This window comes from Salvia hispanica, chromosome 1 (genome assembly GCF_029641045.1).
Source record: "Salvia hispanica isolate PSC_SH4W2 chromosome 1, Shi_PSC_v1, whole genome shotgun sequence".
NCBI lineage: Eukaryota > Viridiplantae > Streptophyta > Magnoliopsida > Lamiales > Lamiaceae > Salvia > Salvia hispanica.
The window spans coordinates 11,279,115-11,299,960 of NC_142692.1; the positions used below are offsets into that span (position 1 = coordinate 11,279,115).

A 20,846-nucleotide genomic window follows, 5' to 3' on the forward strand; every position below is an offset into this window, starting at 1 on the left:
TATATAAACAACCATTCGCAATGAATTTACTTGTAGTACTAGTATTTCCTTAAATATATGGAACTTCAATTAACTTCTTGTACTGTTATTCAAATTTGCTGTCTTCCCACCATCCGATATCACTACTCTTCACTTGCAACCCATTCCTTTAGTGGCTCACCACAGCAGTCCCATCATTGTTTTCCTTTAGTGCCCTTGCCGTGGATCGCCAGCGGAAGAAAGTTCCGAACAAAGTGTCCATCTCCTCGAGAGTCCTCCCCTGCGTCTCGGGGTATAAAAGGTAAAAGAAGAAAAGGGCAATTACGGCCAATCCCGTGTAAAGAAAGAAGGCCCCTCCTATGGTGATGGCCCCAGTGAGGGACAAAAACGACATTGAGAGCGCCCCGCTAGTGACCCGATTGGCTGCGACGCCTATGCTGCAGCCCTGCGCCCGCAGCCGCAGCGGGAAAATCTCGGAGCTGTAGACCCAGGTGATGGGGCCCATCCCGATGGAGAAGAGCGCCACGTAGGAGAGCACCGAGGCCAAGCAGAGGGCGATGGCCCAGATCAATCTCCGCTCCGAATTCTCGATGATGGTGAGCCCAATTGCGAGGCCCAGTAGAGAGAGGATCATCCCGGCCATGCTGGATAAGAGCAGCGGCCTCCGCCCGATCTTATCCAGAAGAAACGTGGCCACGAGGATGAAGAGCGTCTTGACGAATCCGACGGCCATGGTGGCGAGTAGCTGGTGCGTGTCGTCCTTGATGCCCGCGCGTTTGAATATCTCGGGGCTGTAGAGCACGACGGAGTCGATGCCGGTGCACTGCTGGAAGAAGTGGATCCCGACGGCGCACAGCAGGATGTGGCGCACGGCGGGGCTGGGCCGGAAGAGCAGGTCGCGCCACACGCCCTCGCCGTGGCTCTTCTTGGACACGCCCACCACGTCGTCGTCGCAGTCCTGGGGGATCCCCGCGGCCTCCTTGATCTCCGCCAGCCGGAGCTTGGATTCGGCCAGGGAGTCCGAGGTCCTGTCCAGGACGTGCTTCGCGTCGCCCAGGCGGCCCTGCATGACCAGCCACCGCGGCGACTCTGGCATGGCCAGGACGCCTAGGGCGATGAACACGGATGGAATGGCGCCCACGCCCAGCATCAGTCGCCACCCTAACTCCAATCGGAGTTTCGAGAAGGCAAAGTTGGAAACATAGCCTAGTAAAATGCCTGCAATTATTTAATCAATTACAGTAAGTGGTCCCCTAGCTACCTCGATTTAATTCACACAATATGAAGAGGGAGATAGTCCAAGGAGAGCGTCAATTCACATTAAATAATCAAACATATCTAAAAAATGATATTTCTAGTGCAGAGTAACTTTTGCTGCATCCTATATGGTCAACATCATGCATAAATGTTTATGTAGTACAAAATTGGTGTCTCACTACTTGTATTAAAAGCTGAAACATATGTCATAAACCTAAACTTAAGCATTATACATTAACACCAAAAAAAAAGAAGAAAATGAAAACGTTAGTAAAACATGAGCTGTAGACCTGTAGTAGTACTATATATAAATCTATAAGGCTGGAATGGCCGAATACGACACCATATTGTGTAATTTGTCTTCCATTTTTGTGGGCACGCCATTAATTATTGACCCATTGCAAATGGTGTGCAGAAACTCATACCATAAAAAAATAAAAATTAAATATCCCACTCTTATATTTTTGGGAAGACATAATAGGAAATCATTAATCAAATGAGAGGCAAATGATAACCTTAGAAAACAAATAACTACCTAATCTCTTGATTGGTATTCACCGACAAGAGTGTGAATCGGCGTATTAAACATTGTATGTCTCTTCCGACACTTAATTGAAAATTTTCATCACCTACCAATCATAACACGATTCCAGCTCATGTGCATGAGAAAGACAAATATGGACGTAAAATCCAGATGAGATCGAGGACCATAAAATTAATTTATCTAGATAGACACAACTAATATACTAGTATTATTAAAATGATAACGTACCAAAATTGATGAAGACTTCAGGGAAAGAAGTGAGGAAGCCGCGGGAGGCCGCCGGCGAGACCTCAGCCGTGTAGACGGGCGCTATCATGAGGGCGTAGCCAACGCCAACGCCAGCGACAAAGCGGCCAGCCATGAGGAAGGCGTAGTTGGTGGCAAAGCCCATGAGCAGCGCGCCCACGAAGAAGATAGCCCCGGCAAACACAATGGTGTATCGGCGGCCGATCCAGTCGGAGGTGCGGCCAGCGGCGGCGGAGCCCAGGAGCGAGTAGACGTTGAGAATCCCCATTATCACCTCTTTTTGGGTCCTTGTTATGCCAAGGTCTTTCTGTATGTAGAGTATAGCCCCACTCATCACTCCTATATCTGCACCTTGCACAATTAAATTAGTAAAATCAAAAATTCATGTTTAATTAATTTAACGAATAAGAAGAAGAAAAGAAGAAACATACCGTATCCGAGTAAGATGGAGGTCATGGAAGCCAAGAAAGAACAAGCCAAAGCATACTTGTTTCTTTTGGGCTTCGGAGGCGGCTCGAAGGCGCTGATTTGGCCGGCGGCGTCGCCCATAGAGAGAGAGAATTTAAAATGAGTGTAGTATGGTGAAGTTAGGGATGTGTGAGTGTGAATGTGTCTATATATAGATAGAGGGATTATAATCTTGTACTAGTTGAGTTACCTTAGCTGTTTGCAAGTTGCAATGTATAATGGACAGTACGGTCAAAGATGAATATAATATGGTCAATTTGGGTCGAACGTCTATTTCTAAATCTTGTGTACCCACATGACATTGGACAAAAATGTTACTCTACTAAGTATTTTAATTAATAACTAGTATTCGTGACTTACTAGATATATATAGTTAAGAAATTGCCTCCAACATTTGAGTATGAGTCATCATTTTGCTAATTCAGTATACTGTATCATTGTGGAAGAAAAGTTTGACTCGCATGATTATTTTAAGGGTTCTTCGTCTTGCATCAAACGATAATTTCATATTCCCTAATGTCACTAAATTATCATCACATATTATGCGTTAATTTCCAGGCAATAAAATTCAATACAGATTGTTAGTTATCTCGTACAGATACATATCATTAGCATTACCGCTCTGTCGATCACTTGAATAATTGGGTCACTTTAGCATCGAAAATGATTTATTGAGTCACTTGATGCAATGATTTTCTCTTCTCTTTTTCTTTTTATGTTGACTTATTGACTTGCTGTTGTGTTAAGTCAATCTAGTTTACTTTGGTGGCTAGTGTGAACCACATGATTCACTTTAATAATCCATTTTTATGTTCTTTCACAGTATTTATTTATTTTATTAGTCCTTTACTTTAATTTAATAAAAGTTAATGTTAATTTTTCTCTCTTTAAGTATTAGTATCTCTCTCTAGCCTGGACACTATATTTTCTTCGTAAATCTGTCAAAAATCAAATAAAATACATAAGAGAAACCAAATTTATCAATCTCACAAATATAATCATTTGTTTGTCCCTTAAAGTTGATATCTCACATATAATTGTATGTGAGATGTTTCACATATAATTGTATCGTCTTGTATTGATGCTCCTGGCAAGAGTATGAGCGTATTTAAAGTTTAAATTAAGTGCATACTCTAGAATTAACATGGTACAATAGGTTTGCTCAAAATCTCTTCTCTCCTCCGTATTGCTGTAGATTACTATGAATTAAAAATCAAATCAAGATGGTTCTTTTCAAATTATAATAAATCTTCCATGTAGAGTTAGAATTGAAACTTATAAAATGTTGTGTAATACTCTCTACGTCCCACATAATTTTACACACTTTGATCCGACACGGATTTTAAGAAATATAATGGAAAGTGAGTTGAAATAGTTGGTGGGATGTGGTTCTTACTTTTAAAGTATTAGTTTTATAATAAAATGTGAGTAAAAATGAGTTAGTGGAATATGTGGTCCACTACCAAAAATAATAAAAGTGAAATGGGTAAAATTATGTGGGACGGAGGGAGTAACTAGCTAGAAGAAAATCATTTAGTCCAATATATACGATAGAGTTCATAAAATATTATAGTTTTCCAGTATCTTTTATTTTTCGTATTCTAAATTTAATAAGAAAACGGTAATTTTCATGGAGTAGTATTTAAAAACCATCTTATAAGTGACAGATTGGTGACATACTCTCTGCTTCAACTGCTTCAAGAGTTTTGGTTTGACTAGAGTTTGAAAATTCAAAGGTTTGAAGTTGAAATAGTTGATTTAATATTATACTCCCTCCATCTCATAATAGTTGATATACTTAGGTAATAGCACGGAATTTTAGGAGATATTGTTTTGCATGTTGAGTAGAGAGAAAAGCTAATATATTTGTATTAATGCGAGAGATAATTTTTTTCAAAAAAGAAAACATGACATCTTTTGTGGAATAAACTAAAAGAAAACTGTAATATATATGTATGTAACAGAAGTAGTTTTTTTTACTTAAAAAATATAATTCAAAAAATTTTAACTAAAACCTTTCGCAATCTGAAAAGCTTATGGGATAAATATTTGTCCAAATGTGATATAGTTTTATTTTGTAAAGTTGTTGATAAATTATTAATTTATACTCCTTTCATTTCATTAGCGTTGGATCATATTTTTTAGCAGTTTTATTCGTATTGACACGACACAAACTCGCAACACATTATAACCATATGATAGTTTCATGAAATAAAGCAAGCATGTTATGGAGGAGATAAAACCAGCCTCCCGCGGAGGTGGTGGTCATGGCAATGAAGGCAACGAATTCATCTAATGAAAGATAATGAAATTAAAATAGAATCCTAACCCTAAAGTAATAAAAAAAGAAATAATAATAATAATAATAATAATAATAATAATAATAATAATAATAATAATAATAATAATAATAATAACAACAATAATAATTTGCTACTCGAACTCCATTTAAACTCAACTCAGTCCAAATCTAACCAGAAATGATCATGTGCCTATTAGATGGCCCGATAAAGATCTGAATATAACAAGGCGGCTTTACAGTAATATACTGTATTAATTTAAATGTATATGTATCGTGTCAAAAATTATATACCCTAATCTAGTTGATGTTAGCTTCGTTATGTAGTTCCAACCATTAGAAACAAATTGTGATTTCGAGTCGTTTTATGAAACATTTATAAACTTTAGTTCCCAATTCAAGTTTCTTTCCTATTAATTTTATCAAATAAATTTTGTATTCTTTGAGCATTTTATTCAAACACGGATTGCGCAGCCCTCCCTGATCGATTAGTTAATTATTATTTATTGTAAGTTATATTTATGTGGACATTTATCTACTGCGAAAAATTACAAAGTCATTTTCAAAGATACGGGCGTTCTCATTAATATCATGAATAAAACGATAACGACTATAAGGACTATGGTGGTGTAAAAATCATAAAAATTTACCATAGCAAGATAACATAAATTAGGAACGTTTTCTTTTGTTTTTCTCTCCATCAGGGGCGGAGCCAGGATTTCAATTCGACGGGGGCAAAAATATATCTAAGAAGAAATTTAAATAGTTTGAGGTGGGGCAATTATAAAGGAAATCATAAATTTTTAAAAATTACTCTATGAAATAGTACTACATGAAATATATGAGGAGGGGCAAATGCCCCTTATCCCCTACTAGTAGATCCGCCCCTGCTCTCCATGAAAATGTTTTACCTTATCACTCATTTAAGAATAGAATAACTTAATGCCATGATGTTATGATCTTTCAGTAGTTAGGTATTTGTATTCAAAATCACAAGGCATAATTCGATGATCTTTTATTTTTTTACAACATTTCAACTAGTGGAAATACTTTTTAGGCAGGTTTATGAGAAGGAAATCATTTACGGGTTGGTTTAGTTAGGTAGAAATAGAAGGAAAATGTGAGAAAATGAAATGGGGTGTATCTTTCTCAATAAATTTATTTTAAGTTTTGACTTTTTTCCCAAAACTTGCTCTCATATACTTCAACCCAACATAAAGTTAAACAAAACACAATTGAGAAAGTGTAAAGAAATTACTCCAAGTTAACTCATTTGGGACCTATAAACCTTTCTAAAACAATAAGGAGAATCCAAAATAATTATGAGCGAACTACAAAAACAATCACTGGACTATTCGTTTATCTCGCCCTTAGTTTCTCGATTTTCAAAACATTCCTAGACAATCCTGGACTAAGCGTTTATCTCGAAAAAGGTCATTTTTCACTGTGTTCGGTCGAAAATGCCCTTTTAGGGGTCTGAGCAATTTGGTCTTTTTACACTTTTTACATTTTAAATCTAATATTATTTCAGTGATGTACTAAATATGATATTATTTCAAAATTATCATTCTTCTTCCCTTTACTATCCCTTCACTTTGTTTCTTTATTTCAATATTAGATTTAATTTTATAAAATTAAATTTTTAATTTTGATTTTTAAATATCAATAAATTTTTTAATTAAAACTATTAATTCATGGACACTATAAATATTGATTAAAACTATTAATTTGTTATTTAATATAATATTCAGTTGAATTGAAGAAGTACAGATTAATCATGATGGAAAAATAAGAGCTATTCTATTTAGCCTTCTAAAGACTCAGAAACGTGCAGTGCGATGTGTGATATCACTCGATCTAACAGGTCCTGAGGATTCGACTAGACTTTAGAGGCTAGAAGATCATGAAACTATCAGACAAGGGTCGTTGGATGCACTCTATTTCTTCAAAACCTCAACCCACTATACTACAACTAGCACATGGAAGTAAATGATCGATCCCACGAGGACGAATGTGTTACGAAACTGCATTTGAGGATGTTTTGGGAAAAAGGGGTTGGCTGCTACCACGCAATTTTGTGGGTCGAGAACTTAAAATTACTGGGTCTGAGAGATAGGAAAAACTTTACTCTACCTATTGGGTCTAAGAAATAAGAACGTACGGAACATGCATGACTTAGAGAAATGAGATATTTTAAAGTTCTAAGACAACTGGAGTTAACTTAACTAGACAGACTTTCCCAATTTGGACAGATAAGTATAAAGCAAAAAGTGGGGACAAGTTTCCTTAAACTACCAGGGTTTGGAAAAGCATGCAGAAAAGTAAAAAGATAATGCAGATGGTACTGACAGGGTTTGGGGGACATGCGGAAAAAGCAAAGTACATGTGCAGAAAGTACTGACAAAAGCAGATCTGGTTCTAACTACCAACAACTTCATCTTCTTCGAGAATCAAACGAGAATAGCAGATAAAACAAAGTATTAAACACCATGAAAACAGAGCAAACTTGAGATCTAAACTTGAAATGAGAAATTAAAGCCTAAACTAACAGATCTACGCTACTGGACTTAAAGGATGCAGAAACAGAAAGCAAATAGCCATAATCATGCAAACGTAAACAGAAAACATCAGATCTACGAAACTCCAACTCAAATCCACCACGATTCAACAAATCCAAACACCTTCATACGTAAATCCACAACCTCCAACAACGAACCAACAAATCTCAGCTCCAAACATCCAACAATAAACAAGACCGAAAGCTGAAAGCAAGAGATAAACATCAACTCGGGATATCCAATAAAAACCAACATAAACTTCCATAATAACGAGAACTAAGTTCGAATCCAGTAGATCAAAGTCAGAAACTAGAGTTATGAAACTTAAAAATCAACAAGTACTTGAAACGAAAACAAACTAAGCAAAACAAAGTAAATATTGTTTCTTCGCCTTCACAAGGCGGTGTTACACAACACCAAAACGACGATGAGAACCACGGTGGCCAGAATCACTCCATCTCCAAGTACGCAGCAAGTGAAATGAGAAATTTGAAGTGTGGAACTAAGGAATGGAATGAGAGCTTGAACTAAAAGTGTGTGTAGAAGTGGTTGTCTCGATCTTCAAGGTTGAGCTCTTTATATATGTGAGGCTCTGATCCCTAGGGTATCCCTCTGGTAATTAGACGCTTTTGCCCTTGAATAAGACTCTCTAAAATAATCTGCTCTTGCTCCATTCTGCTCCTGTCGCCAAGTTTTAATTCTCCCTTGTCCGAACGACGACTTCTGATTTTTACTTCAATTCCATCTCTTTTGTATCTGCCAGGTCAGGTTACAGCAATTCCTAGGTCCGGCAGATTTACTACGCACCTGAACTCATAAACACAGATTAGCGCCCCAAATGCATAGAATTTTAACCCAAAACCAATGCATGAAACAAGCCTTATCACCTTCGTTCGGTTGTTATAATTGCTTGTGATTAAATATTTTGAAGTTAATTTTTGATACTATTTTGAAATTTTCTAGTTAATTTGAGGAAATGGATCAACAAGCCTTATCACCTTCGTTGCTCTGTAGTAATGGATCAACAAGAAAATGGTTTTAGGAAGATACATTCATTTTCCTCATTTTATCTCCACTTGATACAAATTTTTAAAAACAAATGTTCATTTCTAAATTACATCATATCAAAGTAGTAACATTAGCTGCACCACAGTTATACTTCTATTTCATTAATATTGGAGTACTACTTATTTCATTAGTGTTTATATATCATTATACTTGGAAACAGAGTGGCTTTAGGGAAGTGAATCCACTTCCTTATTTTTAGGCAAAATTATAGTTTTTCCTCAAAACAGTATGTCTTAATAATTTCTGACTTAAATATGGAGTATTTTAATGCTATAAGTTCAGAAATATAATGACATGCGCTGAGATTAAATCTGGAGATAATCATTTTTTTTTATCTTAATTTGTAATGTATCTAAAGAGAATATATATTACTAATAATGCAATCCTACACATTACGACATTGTTATATATATGACTGAAAAACGTAACTAGGACCGTATACTAATTTTAGATCTTTGATCAGTATTTACCTTTTTTTCTTCTTTAAAGATAACATTAGTATATTTTCTAAAGGGAAATTATAGAATCAGGAAAGGATGTCATTGTCAAAAATTAGTGGATTCCTGCGCATTGAATTATAATACCGCTTTCATAATTGAGAAGTCTATCCCCACAATTTTGGGACCTTTCCTATTTCAAGAAAAATATGTAGTCGTTGCCTCGTTGGACCACCTATTTATTCCCACTCTTAAAATTTTGATTATTGATTTCTTTGAATCCATGATTTTCAGACTAGAGCTCTCAAAATTTAACAAGTTTATAACAATAGCGCATGAAATTAATAGTGCATTTCTTTAATTATTTTGATCAGTTAATTATTCTGACAATGATTTTTGCGGAGATGTGAATGACTTCAGAAACACTTCTGGTTACGTGTTTTATTTGGGAGACACACATTTACTTGGTTTTTCAGGAAAAACCAATTGTGATTTTGCCGACATGTGAAGCGAAGTATATTATACTCCCTCCATTAATTCCATAGTAATAAAGTCATTTTGCCATTTTGGTATGTTCCATAGTAATAGAGTCATTTTCCTTTTTAGTAAAAGTCAACACATTTTTTCACACCTGCTTTATTCTCTCTTACTTTTTTCTCTCTTCATCTCTATACCTTTTTCATTTTCCACTTTATTCTTCATTTACTTAACTCATCTAACACAATTTTCTTAATCTCTGTGCCAAAAATAAACGCTTCCATTACTATGGAACGGATGGAGTATATATATAGTAGCATCATGGTGTGTTGACATGCAATTTGGTTGATAAATTTGCTACGTAAGCAAAACTCTCGCAACATGAGGCAACTGAATTAAATCCAAATCGATAATAAATCAGCAATTGAGTTAATGAAGAATCCGGTGTATAAAGAGAGAAGTAAACATATAGACTTCTCTTTTTATATCATTTGAGAACATGTCAAGAATGAAGACATATGAAGGCTTTACCAACGGAATTGTTTTAGCAACAAAAGGAATAAATTTATCAAAAGGTTAAATAAAGAAAAGTGACAATACTATCATGTTATGAGTTGGATCTTAGATTGCCCACTGTCACTGTGTATGGGTCGGATGAAAGAAGACAATTTCATTTTGTTCTGATGTTCTAGTTGTCAACGCATGAGTTTAGAAAAAGGATCAAAAACTTATCTTTCTCTCTGATTTTTTAGCTAGGTCGATTATGAGAGAAAAATCGACAATATGTAGCCTATAAATACATACTGTTATGGATTTCTTTTAGAGTATATATGTAAGTGAATTATAGACATCAATACGAAAGGGGTTTCGCCATGCATATAAGTTTAATTCTCGCTCCACCTTATTACTATAAGTCAAATTCTTTCACTTTAACTATGATTTTTACAAAACGGATGTACAAAATTGACCGGGACTCCTAAAGTGGGACGGGCTCCGTTCCATAATAATAGTCATTTTGCCGTTTTTAGTAAGTTCCATAGTAATGGAGTCATTTTCATTTTTAGTAAAAGTCAACACATTTTTCCACATTTACTTTACTCTCTCTTACTTTATTCTCTCTTCATTTCTCTACCTTTTTCATTTTTCACTTTACTTAACTCACCTAACACAATATTTCTTAATCTCCGTGTTGAAAAGAAACGCCTTCATTACTATAGAATGGAGGAAGTATATATTAGGAACCATTTCTTCCGATACTAACCTTTCTTCTTTCCATGCTTGCATAATACACCGCATGCACTATTACGTATCAAATCATCCCTACCCAAAAAACCTTGCTTAAGGTTGGAAATCTGTAAATCATTTCATAATTTGCATTAGATAATAAAGAAACTTACATGTAGCATCCGAATAAACTCAATGATAGGAATTAACGTGAGGTTAATTCCTATGGAAGAGAAAATATTGAAAAAGAGGAAAACAGCGTGACTTTGTAGAGATTTGGAGAGATTGGCGGTTTCTCCAAAAGGGAGAACCGATGGAGAGAACGAGATTAATATTTTAGTTCTTCATTCTTCTTGATAATAATAAAAGACTCCACACATATTTATAATATTTGTGGTACAAAAAGATCTCCTATAAACTAGGAAAGTAAATCAAAAGCAAATCAAATCTTAACCATTAGGGAAAGTAAATAAAATCATAGCAACTAAATAAATATACGGAGAGAATATCAGCTCCCTTCCGAAATAAAATAGAATATCAAGTCCCTATCAACTCCCCCACCGTTGAAAACCACTTTGCCCTCAAGGTGGACGTCGGAAAAATAATCTCCCATCTCGTTGTCTTTGTTTAGATCTTCAAATAAAATTGTATCGCTTGTGACCTCAACGAATGATGGAGAGACCGTCTTCGGGCATGAGATCTCTTCAGCGATTTCCGTGACATAACCAATGATGAGAACATTGACTTTTGGGCTATGAGATTGTGGAGGACATTTGGTTTCCACCAAAGCCATTGCCTCATCCAACGCTTGAGGCGATTCGTCGTCATCTTTTTCCGTCTCGTCGATGACGGGATCAGACTTGACATTTGTTGTTGACACATCGTCATTTTTTGCAATAGTCTCGACGACAGAATCAGATGTGGCCTCCTTTTTAGCCATGGCCCCCTTTTTTGCTAAATATGCAACTGCCTCTGTAATTTTGTTGAGAAGTTTATTCGTCTCGGCGAAGTAAATGGCATCCTCATTAAAGTTATGATAAACAACATCCAGAAATTCTTGCCATGAACAATTAGGATTCGAGCGTCGATATTTGCCGTTGACATCAAAGTAAATGGCATCCTCATCAGACTTGACATTTGTTGTTGACATATCGTCATTTTTTGCAATAGTCTCGACGACAGAATCAGATGTGGCCTCCTTTTTTGCTAAATATGCAACTGCCTCTGAAATTTTGTTGAGAAGTTTATTCGTCTCGGCGAAGTAAATGGCATCCTCATCAAGGTTATGATAAACAACATCCAGAAATTCTTGCCATGAGCAATTAGGATTCGAGCGTCGATACTCGTGGAGCCATACAGATGCTGGATGGTCAAAAAATAACCTCACAAAAAACAAACGATCAGTATCAGAAAATAAATGATAGTCAAAATACTCCTGAACATCCAAAATCCATCTCACGGGGTTAACACAAGAAAACCGAAGAGGAGAGTCTGGAGGAGAGTTTGACAGCAAGACGGACATAGTGGTAGAAATCAATAGGAGGATGAGAACCTCTAATGAAAGCACCAATTTGATAGGAATTAACGTGAGGTTAATTCCTAGGAAGAGAAAATATTGAAAAAGAGGAAAACAACGTGTAGAGATTTGGAGAGATTGGCGGTTTCTCCAAGAGGGAGAACCGATGGAAAGAACGAGATTAATATTTTAATTCTTCATTCTGCTTGACAATAATAAAAGACTCCACACATATTTATAATATGTGTGGTACAAAAAGATCTCCTATAAACTAGGGAAGTAAATCAAAAGCAAATCAAATCCTAACTATTAGGGAAAGTAAATAAAATCATAGCAACTAAATAATACTAAAACATAAATAAACTAAATAAATATACGGAGAAAATATCAGCTTCCTTCCAGAATAAAATAGAATATCAGATCCCTATCACTCAACCAATGCACTAAGACTTGAGTGGTTGGTAGTGTACATCCCTTAACCATCAACCAATGCACTAAGACTTGAGTGGCTGGTAGTGTACATCCCTTAACCATCCTCCAATTTAAGTAGGATTGTCGAATGAGTTGGGTCGACCAAGGCCCACCTTAAGCTAGGCAGCTTGGGTCATTGCTCCGCCTAATTAAGCCCATCACTGAAGCGGGCTGGAATGGACTGGTTTAATTTTATACTAAACGCAGCTACCCAAGATCCACTTGGTAAATGGGATGTGGTGAAATGGGCCAGAATGGGCTGGACTGTGCTGAAAATTTTATTTTCCATGCACTTCTATTTGTATTTTAAAATTTTTTATGCACCGTCCCTAAAGTAGGAGAGAGATAGAAAATTTTTTAAAATATTTTTAGTAAAGAATATATCACACTGAAAAAAATTCCAAAACAGAAAGTTTCTAATATTCAAATTTATCTTATTTTGAAAAAATTCAATTCTACTAACAAAAAAATTAAAAAAATAAACTGTACATAATTATGGGTCATATCTAGGCATGGGCTTGGTTAGGCCATGGCTTGAGCCTGGGTATTAAAAAACAGCCCAATTAAAATGTCAGCATATGCTAAGAATCTTGAAGAATACCCAATTGGAATGAGGTGATAATGTTTTGAAACCTTAATAAAATCAATTGCTTTTATTGTACCCCGTTCATCTCAATGCAGTTAAGTTGCGGAAGTATTTTTTTTTATTGGATTATCCTAAGATAGTTAGACCATTCTTCTTTTTTTTTTTTCTTTCAAAAAGTCTATATTCTCTCATACTTTATCTCTCTTATTATATCCCATCCGTTAGTTTACTCTCTTCACTTCAATTTTTACTAAATCAATTTCATAAATTTCGTGCCCAAAAGAAATGCATCAACTACCTTAGTACAGAGGGACGAGAGACTATAACATGTGTTAAGAAGGCGATTATTAGTCTCTCTAATTAATACTCCATCCGTCCACGAAAAATAGACCACATTTATCATTTTTGATTGTCCACGAAAAATAGACCAAGTTTTTAAAGGGACTCCACATTTGCTAGCTAATACAATTAAACACTACTAATAATATAGACCTCACATTCCACTAACATTACTTCTTTCTTACTTTATTAATTACACATTAAAAGCCATGCCATTCACAATATAGTCTATTTTTCGTAGACGGATGGAGTACTTTATAGACCAAAATATCAGTTTAATTTGCTGACTTGATCGAAAAGAGGAAAACACAACGAAATTTCAACGAATCCAGAGTGATAGATAAGTAGATAACTCACTACAATTATTATGCAAACAGTAAAAAGTCGGTTTTAAACTTCCACTGTATGATTTGTGAATGTTGAGATCATTTCACATTTTCACTATATATTGTGTCAACAAGAGCAAAGTAGTTGACCACACTCTAAATCAGAGCATAGCATGGGAGGTTCAGCAGAGGTGAATGACGGCATACCTCCGCCTCCTCTCGCCGTCGCCGATGAAAAGGAACTAGACGCCGGTGCACAATTTGTTCTCAAATCCAGAGGTGATCACACAAATTTGTTCTCAATTTTCTGTATATTGAGAGAATTAAGATTTTGGGTTTAATTAGTGATAATTAAATTGAAATAAATAATTGTAGGATCGTGGATACACTGCGGGTACCACTTGTCGACGTCGATCGTAGCTCCGACGTTGCTGAGCCTTCCATTTGCATTTGGTTCATTGGGATGGACGGCTGGGATTTTATGCCTGCTCATCGGAGCGATGGTAACATTCTACTCTTACACTTTGCTCTCTCAAGTGCTCGAACACAATGCTCAATTAGGCCACCGCCACATCCGCTTTCGTGATATGGCCAATCACATTTTAGGTACTTCTCTTTCTCTCTACAATCTTGTGAAATTTTATTTAATTAATGAATTTTGAGCATAAGTATGATTATAAAACAACACAATAGTGTATATGACTAGTTAATTGTTTTCTTTGTCCCGGCCTAATTGAGATGTTTGTACTTTGACGCGGGAACTTAGGTAGTGGTTTTAATTAATTAAATTATTATAGTTAAACAAGAAAGAATTAAGCTAGAGATGCAAATAGAATAAATAAGAGTGAAATGAAGTGAGAAAGTGAAAAAATAAAGTATAACAAATGATAAATAAGAGAGATAAAATTGGATAAGTAGGAGAGAGAAGTGAATTAGTTATTACTCTCTCCGTTTCGCCATAGTTGAGGCGAAACTTTTCGGCACGGAGTTTAAGAAATGAATATTGGGTGTGTTAAATAAATAGATAAAAAAGTAAGAGAGAGGAAAATGTAGAGAGAATAAAGTATAAAGTGAATAAAGTAGAGAGAGTAAAGTAAGAAAGAAAAAAAAGTTACCATATAAGGAAATGACTCAACTATGAAGAAACTTTTCGAAATTGTAAAATGACTCAACTATGGCGAAACGGAGGGAGTACTAAAAAAGGAAACTTTTATTTAGTGTGGGACGTATCAAGAGGGAAAACGTCTCATTTAGACGATGATAGAAGGAGTATGACATTAACTAATTGAGAGTGTTGTTTGTAATTGTTTATCAGTGTTGTTTGCAGTTTGTAATTGTTTATCGTGAACAACTTGAGAATTTCCTAATTCAACTCCCACAAACACCAGGCTTACCATTTTATTTTTGGTCAATTTTATAGCTTACTTTCCTCATTAAAGCATTAATTATTTTATTTCACTCAAAGACTTGCCTTATTAGAAATGCTAATTTCAACTAGTGTTTAATTTTTGTACTTCCTTTCGTTCGAAATTAATTATTTCATTTTAACTAGGCATAGATTTTAATTAAAAATGTAAAAAAAAGAAATGAGTTATAAAAATTAGTGTCATGTGAATCATGTTTTTATATACAATCTTCTTCTTTTCTTTTTTTTTTTTTCCATTTTGGATCATTTATTAAAATTAGTCTCTATCCAATTAAGTGTGGTAAGTTTGTGTGGACGGAAATAGTAGTTTTGTTGGATGTAAATCCATACAACAACAAAGATTACTAGAAATTGAAAATAACAAATAAAAATTTTCCAACGTACTTAATTAATTAGTTTGCTGACCTTTTGAAATTGATCCTAAAATAAATTTGTACAAATTTGACTAAAAATGGATAATAAACTAAATATTTATTAAAAATAGTAAAAAATAAAATAAAACATTGATGAACATTTTAAAAATAGGATATTTAAGCATGGAATAAACAAAACGAGTAGTTGATGTTTACATTTTCAATTTTCTGTCATTTGTTTTGAGAATTTGCGAAAATCTCTATTAGTTAATTCACTCATCATAAGTGATAATCCTAAAATATATACATCATACACATAAGTCATAACTACCCTCTTTTAGTTTTATCGAATGCAAATTAAAAGGACCAATTAAAACATTTATTAAGTGGAAAATAGAAGGCTGACCATTCCCATATGTATGGAAGACCAGACAAATTAAAAATCAAATTGATTACTTTTAAAGTGGAAAATTGAAGGCTGACCATTCCCATCCGATGCAGATATGCCCAAAACAAATTTAAAATCAAATTGGTTACTGACTTACTGATGATAGTGATAGAGCTGTGGATCTGAGTGAAATTTTTATGAATTAGTGTCCAAATTAAATGTTATAGAGCTGTGGATGCTGATTCCATGTTTTATTTTAGGGTTTTTGGCTTTTTAAACCAAAACCTTTCCCCGAATTCCGATTTTTCCCATGAACTATGGGATTTTGTTTTTAAAACCATGAACTTTCATTTCGTTAAGATTTTCCCCTGGCGGGTCAACGAAGAAACCCGGATTGTCTACATGTCAATTTTAATCCTATTTGTCACTAAATTGATTACTTGATACTATTTGGCACAATAATACATATAGTCACAATTATTACATAACAAATGACAACTTTTGAATAAACAAAACACAACTTTAACATTTTGAATTATGCTATTCGGGTCGGGTTGGGAAAATCCTAACGAAATGAAAGTTCGTGGTTTTAAAAACAAATCTCATAGTTCATGGGAAAAACCGAAATTCGGGGAAAGGTTTTGGTTTATAGAGCCAAAAACCCTTTATTTTATATATAGGGCATTCCCATTTGATCAGGGACGGATCTATTTGGAGTTCACAAGGGGCAAATGCCCCACCTAGAAATAATTTATGTATACTACTTTTAATAAGTTAATTTTAATTTTTTTAAAACATCCTTATTTTTGCCCCTTCTCGATGTATTAAAATATGTTTATGTATATTTTTGCCCCACCTATGTAGAATTTCTAGATCCGTCCCTGCATCTGATGTAATATTATCGTCACCAAACATGGAAAGGGCTACATAAAATAAAAATGCAGTGAAACAAAAAGCGTGAACAGAAATAGTTTCATTTTCATTTTATTGTGTGAGAAGTTTGGTATATATATAACCAACACTAGAAGAACTTTTAGCTACTTAATTTTTTTAAAGTTTAATTAGGAAGATATTTGTGAGTAATAATGATGAGAAGAAGAAGACTGTAGTCAGAGCTGTATATAGATTGATTTTAAAGATTCCAGTGCTATTCCAAAACTTGGTCGTGACCCCATAAAATTAAAATATCTGGTCTATTTGGAAGTTTTAACATTAAAAACTCTGAGGTTTATCTTTTTTTACTCAAAACTATACTACTACCTCATTGCAGTTCGTGTACTGAAACAGTGATAAAATATCAAAGCTGATCATTTGAACGAAAAAAAAATAGTTTTTTTAAAATTAAAAACTAAATGGACTGATTATGATTGGGTTTGACTGTTAACAGGAGCAAGGTGGGGTAAATATTGCGTTGGACCAATTCAATTCGTGGTGTGCTATGGTGTTGTAATTGGGTGTATACTTTTGGGAGGACAATGCATCAAGGTCAATCCCATTCTTCTTTATACTATACATATGGTTTTCAATTATTTAACGCTTTAAACTTAGAAAAGTCAGATGAAATATACCATAATACCACTTACCATCACAATAAATAATTCGGCAGTCTATAGCTATTTAAATACTCCATCATTTTCTAAGAATTGATTGATAAAATATTCGGCAAAGATTTAATTTTCACTTTATGTTAAGTTAGAGGATGGTGGAATACATTTTTCAACCCTAGACTCACACTAAAGACTCTAGGGGCATAATCATCTAGTATTAAATACAGTATAATATTTTTCTTCTAATTTATATTTATATGTTTATCCCTTGACAAATTAATACCTAGAAAATTATAATATTAACTGAACCTCTACACAATTTTTTTTTGTTATATAATATCCGCCATAAGAAGACAATTACTACTCTACTTTTCTAAGTTATGTGAAGTTGCATTGTAGTAAAATGAATATAACGAATCTATATTAAATATCCATAAAACCAAAATGCAAGAAGACACATTATATTCTCTATAGTGCACATAGGCCTTTTTTGCAAGTAATAACTCGGATTAATGATATTGTTTTATTCAGGCAATATACTTGTTGTCAAAACCCGAGGGAAACAATAAACTGTACGAATTTGTGATCATGTTTGGTGGGCTAATGCTAATTTTAGCTCAAATCCCATCTTTTCATTCGTTGAGACATGTCAACTTGGTTTCATTGCTACTATCCCTCACCTATAGTGCGTGCACCACTGCTGCTTCTATATACATTGGTGAGTGCTATTGTCACACTTACATAACAACATTCAATTATCACATCATTTTTTCATTTCAGAATCCTTACTATGTTTATTTGATCAAAATTACCTAGGGACCTCTTCTAAGGGACCAAGAAAAGACTACTCTTTAAACGGCAATGTCGAAACTCAAATTTTTGGTACCTTCAATGCAATGGCCATTATTGCAACCACATACGGCAATGGGATCATCCCAGAGATACAGGTTATAACTTATACTAGTATATATAATCAAGGACCATGTTTGCTTAACGTTTCAAAATACGAGGCCTAACAGCGTGCAACATTTGTAGGCGACACTAGCACCTCCGGTGAAGGGGAAGATGTTCAAGGGGCTGTGCATTTGCTACGCAGTCGTATTGACAACTTTCTTCAGTGTTTCTATTTCTGGATATTGGGCATTTGGCAACCTAGTTCAAGGCCTAATTCTCAATAATTTCTTGGAAGATGGCAAACCGCTGCTGCCCAAATGGTTTATTTTGATGACCAATGTCTTCACAATTCTGCAGTTATCAGCTGTTGCCGTGGTTAGAAAACACACTCCTACACAAAATTTTCACCCACATTAAATAAGAAATTCTAAAGCTGCATGTTTGCAGGTGTACTTGCAACCAACAAACGAGATTCTTGAACGAACATTCGCAGATGTGAAGAGGGGGGAGTTCTGTGCGCGCAATGTGGTTCCGAGGCTGATCTCGAGGTCACTCTCTGTGGCTGTTGCAACCATCATCGGTGCAATGCTCCCGTTTTTTGGGGACATCAATGCACTCATTGGGGCGTTTGGCTTCATGCCGCTTGACTTCGTGCTTCCTTTTGTGTTGTTCAATGTAACGTTCAAACCATCGAAAAGGGGGGTTGCGTTTTGGGTGAATACTGCCATTGCTGTGGTGTTCTCGGTAATAGGGGTTGTAGCATCAGTGGCAGCAGTGAGGCAGATCATTTTGGATGCCAAAACATACCGATTGTTTGCCAATGTCTGATCACATGTTTTCAGACTTGTGTGTTATAGATATATAGTTTGTTGTTATAAATAGTAAAAATTGTTGCTACTCAATCGTGCTCGTGCTCGTGATTATGATCATGATTCAATTCATCAAAATGCATGGTTACTATGGAGCTTTTATCGAGGGAGAAATCAAATATAAAACCGGACCTTTCCATTAATACTTGACATACAGATATACATCTAGATATATTGGTGCAGCTTTGAACTCAACTTTTGAATAATGAAGACATTTTCCAAAAATTGATTCACACCCACAATGCTTTTACCATTTTGGTCCCAAACATTACGTTTTGAATTATTCGGTCCAACACATTTAAAAACAGGTTGGAATCAGTACATTTTGGACGGCGCCTCAGCGACATCTTCTACGGCTACTACCACTGGGACAAACTCTTTCTCACAATTCCAGCAATATCGAGGCCAACACTGATCTCAAGCCTAAACCCCCAAACAAAGTATGTATTTTAATTGAATCACAAATTTGTGCAATCCAGTTATGAATAATCAATTGGGGCGAAAATTAGATGAATTTGAGTTTAATTAGTTGACTTAGGGAATTATCGGGATTTGAAGCAAAAGGAGAATCAGAGCTTGGCTGTGATGATGTTCCCAAATTCATAGCATTGTGGTGGCCATGCTAGCCGTCACAGCAAAGGAGCATCGTCATGGAGGTCAAGAAATGGCCATCCCATACTATTGAAGAATGAGCGAGAATCTAAGAAGCTGGGGCGTGGGTGAGAGTGTGCATGAGAGCGGGGTGATGCACGGATTCTTTCACTGTTCCTGCCACCACCTCACCGACTTAGGCTAAGCCTCACCAGACTGAAACTTCTCAACAGCCCCAAGTTGGGCTACGATATATGGTCGGCACCAGACAAGTAATGCTCCGAATAAGTTACAAAGTTGGATTTCCCCTGCTCAAATTGCCAACAAATTCCCATTTCTGCATTACGTTAAACTCAGAGCTGTACGCCCTGTTTTCCATGAATTCTAAACTTAACTTTTTAAATCTAGTAATACTAAAGAAGATGAAGTTTGATCCAAGGTAGTTCGTTTACGATAATTACTAGAGACAAATCCCACCATTGTTTTGTCGCAATTAGTCGTTGCTTTATTTCATTAAACGATTCATTTATTTGGGCAAGAGATTAGTGTTTGCTAGTGTTTGATTTTTGCATGTTTGATGGTGCTGAACTGGTACGGGTACGGGTACGGGTACGGGTAAGGGTAAAACAGGGTGAACACCAAGCAACAACAGCAAAATCCAAACAACTGTAATCCTTTCAGCGAGCAAAACACCCATTCCAATTCCAGGTCAAATCAGAGGAAAGCTGAGAATCTTGATCGTATTCTATTCCATAAAATTAACATTTCGTGGGTCTCAAATCATTCAAAAAATGTGAACTTCGAATTTCTTGATTGTCATACATTAAATACGCAAATTTTATAAAGAGGGCGTGGTGATGCTTTTCCACATTAATACCCAAAACAAAATACGTGTGGTGTTCAAAATGGAAATAGTGTTTTCAATAACAAAAACTATTAACGCACATGAGTAAAAACAGAAATGAAGAAATTGAACAGAAAGT

At 35.3% G+C, this 20,846-nt stretch overlaps 2 protein-coding genes across 2 annotated transcripts; one reads left to right on the top strand and one right to left on the bottom strand.

Annotated features, from left to right (window-relative positions):
* On the bottom strand, nt 1–2,633 carry LOC125222373 (polyol transporter 5-like). Its single transcript, XM_048124930.2, has 3 exons — nt 2,458–2,633; nt 2,009–2,371; nt 1–1,197 (listed from the first exon to the last, which is right to left on the bottom strand). Exons 1-3 carry the CDS (start codon nt 2,573–2,575, stop codon nt 149–151), a joined length of 1,530 nt encoding a protein of 509 aa, XP_047980887.1. The 5' UTR covers nt 2,576–2,633; the 3' UTR covers nt 1–148.
* An 11,222-nt stretch (nt 2,634–13,855) lies between these two features.
* Nucleotides 13,856–19,350, top strand: LOC125185255 (GABA transporter 1-like). The gene is made up of 7 exons (XM_048081757.2): nt 13,856–14,074; nt 14,171–14,401; nt 17,350–17,447; nt 18,041–18,227; nt 18,326–18,456; nt 18,545–18,778; nt 18,851–19,350. Exons 1-7 carry the CDS (start codon nt 13,969–13,971, stop codon nt 19,229–19,231), a joined length of 1,368 nt encoding a protein of 455 aa, XP_047937714.1. The 5' UTR covers nt 13,856–13,968; the 3' UTR covers nt 19,232–19,350.
* Nucleotides 19,351–20,846: the final 1,496 nt, after the last annotated feature.

What these genes read in the sequence shown, in the direction of transcription:
- LOC125185255 (XM_048081757.2), top strand. Translation starts at nt 13,969, where the DNA reads ATGGGAGGTTCAGCAGAGGTGAATGACGGCATACCTCCGCCTCCTCTC. An exon ending in TGCTGCTTCTATATACATTG is followed by an intron (nt 18,228 to 18,325) that starts GTGAGTGCTATT and finishes AAAATTACCTAG; the next exon opens with GGACCTCTTCTAAGGGACCA. An exon ending in GGATCATCCCAGAGATACAG is followed by an intron (nt 18,457 to 18,544) that starts GTTATAACTTAT and finishes CAACATTTGTAG; the next exon opens with GCGACACTAGCACCTCCGGT.
- LOC125222373 (XM_048124930.2), bottom strand. Translation starts at nt 2,575, where the DNA reads ATGGGCGACGCCGCCGGCCAAATCAGCGCCTTCGAGCCGCCTCCGAAG. An exon ending in CTCCATCTTACTCGGATACG is followed by an intron (nt 2,372 to 2,457) that starts GTATGTTTCTTC and finishes TGCAAGGTGCAG; the next exon opens with ATATAGGAGTGATGAGTGGG. An exon ending in TGAAGTCTTCATCAATTTTG is followed by an intron (nt 1,198 to 2,008) that starts GTACGTTATCAT and finishes AAATAATTGCAG; the next exon opens with GCATTTTACTAGGCTATGTT.